We start from the raw sequence: 10,855 nt of genomic DNA, 5'->3' as shown, positions 1-10,855 counted from the left end.
ACACACACACACTTCATTAGGTAAGCTATACTAAGAGTGCGGGCCTTTAGAAGAACAGGTTCACTCTCAAGCCTTTAAAGGTCAGTGTGCAGCTATCGTCACCTATACCTCATTTATATGGGCTTTATTTGTGTTTGCATGTGTGTGTTCAGGACAGTTTGAGTTTCTAATAAGCTTTACTTAAGTCAAATGTGCTGAATGCAACACTGAAATGTGTTTCTCAATACGAGTACGTTCTCTTCAGGCTCACTCCCACTCAGGTAGCAGGCGTGTATCTGCATATCCTTATTTTGTTAATCATCGTATTGTCCGTGGCCGGCCATATGAATGTTTTACACACATGACAGAGAGTACATAGTACATATATTTAGCTCCCCTTCTACCATTAATAAGTGTAGTTATTGTGTAAAAACAATGAGTCAATGACTAGGACTCCACCCCCTCATGTTCCTGACCTCAACAAAGACAAGTCAGCCTTTGTTATAAATTAATACTGTGTCAACTTACCAGGACAAGACAGCTCTCACAGTGGTTGTGTTTGTGTACACACTTGTCCGTGGTTCTTGTGTTTGTACATGCATGTATTTTTCCACTCTTCTTCTCTGGACACACAATTCTCACAGACTCACTCACACACATCTGCGTTTGTATGGTTTACCCTTGGGAATAAGAGAGCACTCCAAACATCATTCATATTCATTAGAGGCCTCAAGTGGTTCTTTATGTACTCCTGCCCTCCATCCCTCCCCTCTTTCGCTCCCTCCTTTCCCAATTGTTCATCCTGGAAACTGCTCCTCTCGTCTTCTCTCAGCTCACAAAGGCTCACTTCTTCTTTGGCCCACTCTCCTCTCCTCCTGTCTCTGGCTCCTCATCTTTTTCTCTCTTCTGTCTTTTCTCTCACCTGGAACCTGGGCTTGAGAGCTGAAGGTGTGGCTCCTCTCACTGTGTTAGCTTAGCCAGCCTTTAATCCCTGAACCTTCTCATCAAACACGGTCAGTTCACGGTCGAGCACGATCAGTCCACGGTTAAATACAGTCTTTCTGCGTGTGGTGGAAGGTGTTCACATAGTGAGGTGAACCTGACAACATGAAGAAAGTGTACAGCATGTTCAACCTGAACAAAACCAAGGAAGAGGAGGCAGTTCAGGCCATCTGTATCAAGGTATCTCTGTTCTAGTTTCTCTTTGCTATCTCTAGTTCAGTCCATCTGTATCATGTTCTCGTCTCTCTCTGAAATCTCTAATTAAGTCCGTCTGTATCCTCCCCTGGTCTCTCTTCTTCTGCCTTTCTGTGGGATAGTGGTGCTCTTTGGAACACTTAAAGTCTTGCTTATGCCAAAATGACAGGATTACATTGGCTCAAATACATGATTAAGGGAGTTTAGGTGTGTTATATTTTTAAGGGATTGCTGTACACAACATTTAGACAGGTGACAATTTTTTTTTAAACTGTCCAGTGTTTCCACATTTCTTTGAAATATAATTAAATACAACATGTGTGAAATTATTGTCATGTTTTGGAAGGAAAACTAAGTGTTAAAAAAAATGTGTTGGAATGGTGCAGGCGTACACCGTTCTTTAAAAGTATTAATGTGAGTAGACCGCTGATTGGCACATTTTCCCTAAAGCATCTTAAGGCTAAGTTCATCGTTAGAACCTTCATAGGGGCATCGTTAAATCTCCAAGATTGTTTCCAAAAACAATCGTTACTTCATATTCATCATCTCAGTTGTAAAGTAAAACATTGACAACTTTGTATTTGTAATCAACTTTGAAGTTATTGGTGGTCACAGAGAGATAGAACCACATGGTTTATCCATGTTTACCTGGAATCCTTGGGACGTCCCTACCCCATTGAAATTGACATTTAAAATGGTTAAGGGTTAAGGTTAGGTAAAGGTTAAGGTTAGGGTTAAAGTTAGGGTTTTGTGTAAGGACGTCCCAAAGATTCCGGATGGCACTGACCAATGTTGGGATGCTATTGTAAACTTAAAAATTTGTAAAAAGAACAAGCATTCGTTGTTACATAAAATGGCAAAAAAAGACAGCCCAAAAATAAATAATGAGGAATAAAGTTTGGAAATGTCTGTCCTATATCTAGGAGATGTAAGAAAGCTCAGGAAATCAGAGTTTTTTTGGACACATTTAGCCCTTTGTTTTTGATGACACAAAACTACCTGCATACCTCCATTAGTTTGTATGGGTTACCTTCAGATGAGTTCCATGCCACTTGTGAGGGTTGTAGAGCAGAACGGAGAATATCATCGTGTTTGTGAGAGTCTCCATTTAGATATTAGTTTGTAGCTCAAACAGTTCGGACGCTTCAGACAGAAGTTGGCACATCAGTGTTACCGACTTCAGATGAGTCCCGTGACACTTATGGGGGTCGTATTCTATAGATGTTATCGTGAGAAGACCGATTTTCAGGATGAATCATGGTTAGACAAACACTGCTGTAGCTCGGCCACCTAACACCGCAGATGCGGAAGGCCGACATACGCGGATTCGGTGGATTGAGACACAGCCAGTGGCAGCCCGTCACCGGCTGCGCCCCACCTGTTTAGCCCCCTAATATATATATACACACAGACACACACACAAACAGTATATTTTTGTAGTTGTTGCCTGTCTTGCATGTTATTTTGTCATTAAAATAACAGTTTGGAAACAATGTAAAAAAAAAAATCAAACAATAATCATTGAGTTAATAAAGCCGTCTACAAACTTGGTCTCTTTTTGCTTTCTTGAGTAAGGCAGCTCCAAAATGCAGGTGTTTCAGTCTAGCTCAGTGCTGTGAAGGTGGGGCAGCAAGCGGAAAATACAGAGCGTAGGGGTTGGTAATGTTCTCTAGTTGCGCTGTGATTGGCTCAGTGTTCTGTCAGTTCTGGGGACATCACCGCAAAATCTAAGGGTAAAGCTCGAAAGTTCATGCCTTTGGGTGCTGCCATAGTTACATTAGAAGTGCCCATCCAAGAAGGCTCAAGGTCATTGGCCACAGATAAAATGACATCAAATCACATATCTACAGTAGCTTTGATTGGACTGATCATGTCAACATCATACTTTCAAAATCTTAGCTAGCGGTCATCATCATGAATCAAGTCGATAATCTACTGGCAAATCCTTTTCAATCCTTGTCATATGAAGAGAAATTATGAATATAAATTATAGATGAAACGTATCGGTGCTCATCGGCCATTGGACATAAACAGTACACAACAAGTTGGAAATTACAAATTCAGCAATGAGGGGTTTGGAAGGAATCAGTGGCTAACTGCAAGTATTGCAAAATAATCACTAGCCTTCTATTCAGTGGAGTGGGTGTGGGGACCCAAGTCTGGGTTTAAGGATCTCTTTTCCAAGCTAAAAATAATAAACATTCAACATTGGCCATGCTGTCAATCCAGCATGACTTCTGCAATGCTCAAAACAACTGGAAAATTTGGAACTGAGAAATCTGACCTCATTGAGTTCACAACAACTGGGAACTTGGAAAAAAGATGAGCTCCGACTGAGAAAATACGTTTTGAACGGTCATCCAACTCGGAGTTGAAAGTCGGGAACACGGCCTTTCTAGAGCTCCGACCTGAAGATCACATCATGATTCAACCTTGTTTTTTCAGAGTTCCCAGTTGTCTTGAAAGCACCATAAAATCCAGAAACTTTGATGTAAGTTTGTTAACAAAATTTTCCCACAAAGGACCACCTTCCTGTTCAATTGAGCACTGCACAACAAGGTGAGTCCAAAAATGTCTTGTATGCTGCTTTATAAATGATGTAATGTGCCAGGGATATATGTATACTGTCTGTAGCTAAGCAAGTAATACTAAGTGTATGTTGTGAAGTAAGCTGTTAGTAGCCCATGTGCCTCACCCTAATAATTTGATCACTTTTCCCCTCATAATATTGCCTCCTGTTTTGACTTGGTGGTGCACATGTAGCCTATAGCCTGTTTTAGAGAAATGTCATCATCGAATATTGTAAGATCTTTCATTGTCTTCATATTTGCCACCTTTATTTATATTACGGTTCTAAGTTGGTGTACAAGGAGAATTCTGTAATGGCCCCATGTTCTGAATTATGTCCGTTGTTAGATGAATGAGACCAAAGAGCAGCATGGAAAGTGTTCATGATTTTTAATACTGAACTGCGACAAAACAAAATACAAAACCGAACATAAAGTTCTGGAGGGCTAGACAGCAACTATGCAAAAACAAGATCCCACAAACTAAGGTGGAAAACAGGCTGCCTAAGTATGATCCCCAATCAGAGACAACGATAGACAGCTGCCTCTGATTGGGAACCATACCCGGCCAACAAAGAAACTAGAATGCCCACCCAAATCACACCCTGACCTAACCAAATAGAGAAATAAAAAGGCTCTCTACGGTCAGGGCGTGACAGTATGTATATATTATTGAATCATGATAAATATTGTTGTGACGAAAGATGAGACATGAATGGACAACATTTTATTGGGAGTTGATACATACTGTACATACAGTTGAAATAGGAAGTTTACATACACTTAGGTTGGAGTCATTAAAACTCATTTTTCAACCACTCCACAAATTTCTTGTTAACAAACTATAGTTTTGGCAAGTCTGTTAGGACATCTACTTTGTGCATGACACAGAATTATTCCAACAATTGTTTACAGAGAGAATATTTCACTGTATCACAATTCCAGTGGGTCAGAAGTTCACATACACTAAGTTGACTGTGCCTTTAACATAGCTTGGAATTTCCAGAAAATGATGTCATGGCTTTCGAAGCTTCTGATAGGGTAATTGACATAATTTGAGTCAATTGGAGGTGTACCTGTGGATGTATTTCAAGGTCTACTTTCAAACTCAATGCCTCTTTGCTTGACATCATGGGAAAATCAAAAGAAATCAGCCAAGACCTCAGAATAATTTTTTTAGACCTCCACACGTCTGGTTCATCCTTCAGACTACAGTTTGCAACTGCACAGGGGACAGAGATTGTAATTTTTGGAGAAATGTCCTCTGATCTGATGAAACAAAAATCGAACTGTTTGGCCATAATGACCGTTATATTTGGAGGAAAAAGGGGGAGGCTTGCAAGCCGAAGAACACCATCCCAACCGTGATGCACGGGGGTGGCAGCATCATGTTGTGGGGGTGCTTTGCTGCAGGAGGGACTGGTGCACTTCACAAAATAGATGGCATCATGAGGCAGGAAAATTATGTGGATATATTGAAGCAACATCTCAAGACATCGTTCAGGAAGTTAAAGCTTGGTCGCAAATGGGTCTTCCAAATGGACAATGACCCCAAGCATACTTCCAAAGTTGTGGCAAAATGGCTTAAGGACAACAAAGTCAAGGTATTGGACTGGCGATCACAAATCCCTGACCTGAATCCTATAGAAAATGTGTAGGCAGAACTGGAAAAGCGTGTGCGAGCAAGGAGGCCTACAAACCTGACTCAGTTACACCAGTTCTGTCAGGAGGAATGGGCCAAAATTCACACAACTTATTGTGGAATGCTTGTGGAAGGCTACCCAAAAAGTTTTACCCAAGTTAAACAATTTAAGGGCAATGCTACCAAATACTAATTGAGTGTATGTAAACTTCTGACCTAAGACAGGGAATGTGATGAAAGAAATAAAAGCTGAAATAAATTATTCTCTCTATTATTTTTCTGACATTTCACATTCTTAAAATAAAGTGGTGATTTTAGCTGACCTACGACAGGGAATTTGTACTTGGATTAAATGTCAGGAATTGTGAAAAACTGAGTTTAAATGTATTTGGCTAAGGTGTATGTAAACTTCCGACTTCAACTGTACATACTTTGTTCAGTTTGTCATGTTTAACTGCCGTAAATATGGTGCGCAGTGGTGCGCATGCTAATCGAGTAGCATCCTAACCGAAAGCCATTTTAATTTGTTATAGATTGTTTTTTTGTATGCTTAAAACCCTACCAGTCCCAAGACACCAGCAAAAATATGCTTTTCATTTATCAGCATGTCCAGCCCTTAGATTTAGCCTCACAATTAATTGTTTACCATTTTATTTAGAACATTAAACAATTTGATATTAAACAGTTGCATTCATGAGTTTTTATTTTGAACATTTAGAGCAGGTTCCTGTGGTTGGCGGTTGCAGTAAAAAAGAAAGTTGTACTTTTATTTTTGTTGTTGTCTCTGGGCCGTGAATCCTGAATCTAGCATGAAAGAGCATCCTTGTAGCTGTGTGGGCTAATATAGTACAAATGTTTGTCCTTGGGGTAAATTGAACCAATGGACATGGGGGAAGTTGAGCCAATGGTTGAGCCAATGGTTGAGGCAATCGAAAAGGTTAAGGAAATTGAAGTGTTTTCTTCCCAAGTGTAATGCAAGGCATTATTGCTTGGATAGGAGGTAACAGGGCATGTTCATTTAAGTGTTTTAAAAAATACACAAATGTTTGTCAGGTGTTAAGCCTAATGCTTAAAATTATAAAACGACAAAGTGATTGTATTTTATTGTGTTTGGGAAATAAAGACAGTGGTAATATTTAATTCTGTACAGAAATTTGTAGGCGGCTGAACTTACCCTGTCCCATACCTGGGGTAAGTTGTGCCAAGAGACCACTGTTTTGGACAAGCTATGTTTTCAAAACTGTAATGTTTACATCAATTCTGATTATTTCCAGGGATACACAACATCCTGAAATACAGTGCCTTGCGAAAGTATTCGGCCCCCTTGAACTTTGCGACCTTTTGCCACATTTCAGGCTTCAAACATAAAGATCTAAAACTGTATTTTTTTGTGAAGAATCAACAACAAGTGGGACACAATCATGAAGTGGAACGACATTTATTGGATATTTCAAACTTTTTTAACAAATCAAAAACAGAAAAATTTGGCGTGCAAAATTATTCAGCCCCTTTACTTTCAGTGCAGCAAACTCTCATACAATCCACCTGTGTGTAATCAAGTCTCCGTATAAATGCACCTGCACTGTGATAGTCTCAGAGGTCCGTTAAAAGCGCAGAGAGCTTCATGAAGAACAAGGAACACACCAGGCAGGTCCGAGATACTGTTGTGAAGAAGTTTAAAGTCGGATTTGGATACAAAAAGATTTCCCAAGCTTTAAACATCCCAAGGAGCACTGTGCAAGCGATAATATTGAAATGGAAGGAGTATCAGACCACTGCAAATCTACCAAGACCTGGCCGTCCCTCTAAACTTTCAGCTCATACAAGGAGAAGACTGATCAGAGATGCAGCCAAGAGGCCCATGATCACTCTGGATGAACTGCAGAGATCTACAACTGAGGTGGGAGACTCTGTCCATAGGACAACAATCAGTCGTATATTGCACAAATCTGGCCTTTATGGAAGAGTGGCAAGAAGAAAGCCATTTCTTAAAGATATCCATAAAAAGTGTTGTTTAAAGTTTGCCACAAGCCACCTGGGAGACACACCAAACATGTGGAAGAAGGTGCTCTGGTCAGATGAAACCAAAATTGAACTTTTTGGCAACAATGCAAAACGTTATGTTTGGCGTAAAAGCAACACAGCTGAACACACCATCCCCACTGTCAAACATGGTGGTGGTGGCAGCATCATGGTTTGGGCCTGCTTTTCTTCAGCAGGGACAGGGAAGATGGTTAAAATTGATGGGAAGATGGATGGAGCCAAATACAGGACCATTCTGGAAGAAAACCTGATGGAGTCTGCAAAAGACCTCAAACTGGGACGGAGATTTGTCTTCCAACAAGACAATGATCCAAAACATAAAGCAAAATCTACAATGGAATGGTTCAAAAATAAACATATCCAGGTGTTAGAATGGCCAAGTCAAAGTCCAGACCTGAATCCAATCGAGAATCTGTGGAAAGAACTGAAAACTGCTGTTCACAAATGCTCTCCATCCAACCTCACTGAGCTCGAGCTGTTTTGCATGGAGGAATGGGAAAAAATGTCAGTCTCTCGATGTGCAAAACTGATAGAGACATACCCCAAGCGACTTACAGCTGTAATCGCAGCAAAAGGTGGCGCTACAAAGTATTAACTTAAGGGGGCTGAATAATTTTGCACGCCCAATTTTTCAGTTTTTGATTTGTTAAAAAAGTTTGAAATATCCAATAAATGTCGTTCCACTTCATGATTGTGTCCCACTTGTTGTTGATTCTTCACAAAAAAATACAGTTTTATATCTTTATGTTTGAAGCCTGAAATGTGGCAAAAGGTTGCAAAGTTCAAGGGGGCCAAATACTTTCGCAAGGCACTGTATATGTAGATATCTTTCTTCGAAATAATACTATATTTCCCTTGACAGAGTGATGGTGAATGTAATTTTTTTTCTCAACTTACCCAACTCACCCATATTTTAAAATGTGGGAAACTGGGACAGGTATAAACTGGGATCAACGAGTTGTATGCGTTCACCTGTTTTGACCTTGTTAAGAAAGTCGATTGGCTAATGGCAGGCAAGCAAGCTGCATCAACCATAAACTAAAAGTACAGATGCTCAAAGAATTAGGTGTTCAAAAACCATATTAATAAATAGTTTTTTACAAATAATGTTTTGTTGTTGCATGTGTCTTCCGAAAATGCTGTTACAGAGGTCATTTCCTTAGTATTTGACGTCAGAGTTTAGCATGTTGGAGAAGTCGAATGCTCAGACATGATAGACGAGTTTCCCACTTGTAATGTGGATTTTTCCCAGTGGTATGCTGGTATTTACGAGATATTATGAGCAGCATTCCTTCTTTATGTCTATATTTAAAGGGAAAGTGCTACATTTTGGCAATCATGCTCTTTTTATTACTTACATAGAGTCAGATTAACTCATGAATACCATTTGTATCTCTGAATGCAGTTTGGAGGAATTTTAAGGTAGTTTCTGGAGCCATCGCTAACTAGCGTTAGCGCAATACTGGAAGCCTACAGGTACAGCTTGCATGTATCTATGAGTTTCTGACTCTGGGTAAATATAACAAAAAAGTTCTTAATTGCCAAACTGTTGCACTATCCCTTCATCCACAGTAGCTCAGATTATCCCTTAAAGTGGAACTGACAGCTTTATAACTACTTTGCAGATATGAAACAGACAGACAGATATGAAACAGAATGTAAAATTCCCAGTTTATGCTACGAAACCAACTTTTAAAAAATAGTTTTTAAAAATAGGTTCTATTTGACTCGAAATTCCATGATGTAGACTAAGGCATTGTTGGCAGAATTGATGGTAACTATCAATATATGACTAATATAGCTAATTCACCAATAAAATTCTTGGTAGTCCAACAAATATTGCTCTCCGGTCGTAAATCACAACTGGCCTGGTACATTGTTTACCGCCTCCAGCCATCCTGGATGCACTGTTTTCAGTTCCAATGACACAATATTTTGGACAAATACTGACAAATGTAACTAAGGCTGGGACTGTCAATACAATCAAACTAGCAAGGGCATTGACCCTCATAACGCGGAATAGGCTAGCTTATCTATTTATGTAGCAAGCTAAAAACACAGAGCCTAACTAACTAGCTGCAGGGAGGATGCCATGTCATTGGACAAGTGGGTGATGGCAAACTTTTCCCCCCCATATAGTTTTTCGGTGGTTACAGCTAGAGATGCAGGTGTCATTTGGTTAGCTAGCAAAAAATGCTAATCCCTTTGCTAGCTAACTATGCTGAATTTATGCTAACTGTGGATAGATGTTAATCTCTTAATTGTCAATCAAATGTACTCTATTTGGCATCGATCAAATGGGCAAGGCAGGCAAATTCCCATTCAGTTGTCAAAACATGGGTCGGGACAAGCATACATTGGCAGGCAGGCTGCAGAAGGGCAAGCAGGCTACTAATCCTCCTCGTTTATCAGTGGAACTACAAGCTGAAAATGTTTGGGAGGGTTTATCTAACGTTACTGTTCCCTCATTAGATTTTAGCTCATCTTGCTATGGCTAACAGTTGTTGATCTTAAACACAACTGAGGGAGAGATAGACTACCTGTTCATGGTCATTTTGTCATGTATTGTCATGTTGTGTCTTGTTTCTGTCCTTTCCCTTCACCCTGTCTCCCTCTGCTGGTCGTTATTAGGTTACCTTTTCTCCCCCTCTTTCCCCCAGCTGTTCCTTGTCTCCTCCTAACTACCTCGTCACCCCTTTTCCCACCTGTTCCCTTTTTCCCTCTGATTAGTCCTCTATATCTCTCTCTGTTTCTGCTCCTGTCTTTGTCGGATTCTTGTTTGTGTTATTCATGCCTGAACCAGACTATCGTCATGTTTGCTGCAACCTTGTCCTGTCCTGTCGGAATCTGCCGGTCCATCTGAGCCTACGTATGTTTTGTTATTAAAGAAGCTCTGTTTACGTTAATTCGCTTTTGGGTCCTCATTCACGCACCTTAACAGAAGAATCCGACCAAGAATGGACCCAGCGACTTCGGATCCTCTCCACTCAGCCGTCGAGATCCAGGGAGCGATGCTAGGCAGACACGAGCAGGAATTGTCTGCTGCTCGACATGCCGTTGAGACCCTGGCCACCCAAGTCTCCAACCTCACAGAACAGGTTCACCATCTCCGCCTCGATCCACCGGCCACTTCCAGGGCTTTCGAATCTCCGGAGCCCAGAATCAATAACCCGCCGTGTTACTCTGGGGAGCCCACTGAATGCCGCTCGTTCCTCACCCAGTGTGATATTGTGTTTTCTCTCCAGCCCAACACTTACTCCAGGAGCACTGCTCGTATCGCCTACGTCATATCTCTCCTTACTGGACGGGCTCGTGAGTGGGGCACGGCAATCTGGGAGGCAAGGGCTGAGTGTACTAACCAGTATCAGGACTTTAAGGAGGAGATGATACGGGTTTTTGATCGATCTGTTTTTGGGGAGGAGGCTTC

The 10,855-nt window shown here is 40.8% G+C and overlaps 1 protein-coding gene across 3 annotated transcripts in view; it reads left to right on the top strand.

Moving 5' to 3' along the window:
* The first annotated feature begins 606 nt into the window (after positions 1-606).
* The window catches only part of LOC110522167 (putative adenosylhomocysteinase 3), a 31,572-nt gene continuing 21,323 nt past the window's right edge, over positions 607-10,855 (top strand). Inside the window, exon 1 of one of the 3 annotated variants that reach the window (XM_036976868.1) lies at positions 607-1,161. In XM_036976868.1, coding sequence (XP_036832763.1) covers positions 1,087-1,161 — 75 coding nt within the window. In that variant the 5' untranslated portion in view covers positions 607-1,086. The remainder of the gene's footprint in view (positions 1,162-10,855) is intronic. The other 2 variants (XM_021600322.2, XM_021600332.2) reach the window with 2 other exon arrangements.

This window comes from Oncorhynchus mykiss, chromosome 1 (assembly GCF_013265735.2).
Source record: "Oncorhynchus mykiss isolate Arlee chromosome 1, USDA_OmykA_1.1, whole genome shotgun sequence".
In the NCBI taxonomy this organism is placed as follows: Eukaryota; Metazoa; Chordata; class Actinopteri; order Salmoniformes; family Salmonidae; genus Oncorhynchus; species Oncorhynchus mykiss.
This window is presented reverse-complemented; position numbering and strand designations above follow the sequence as displayed.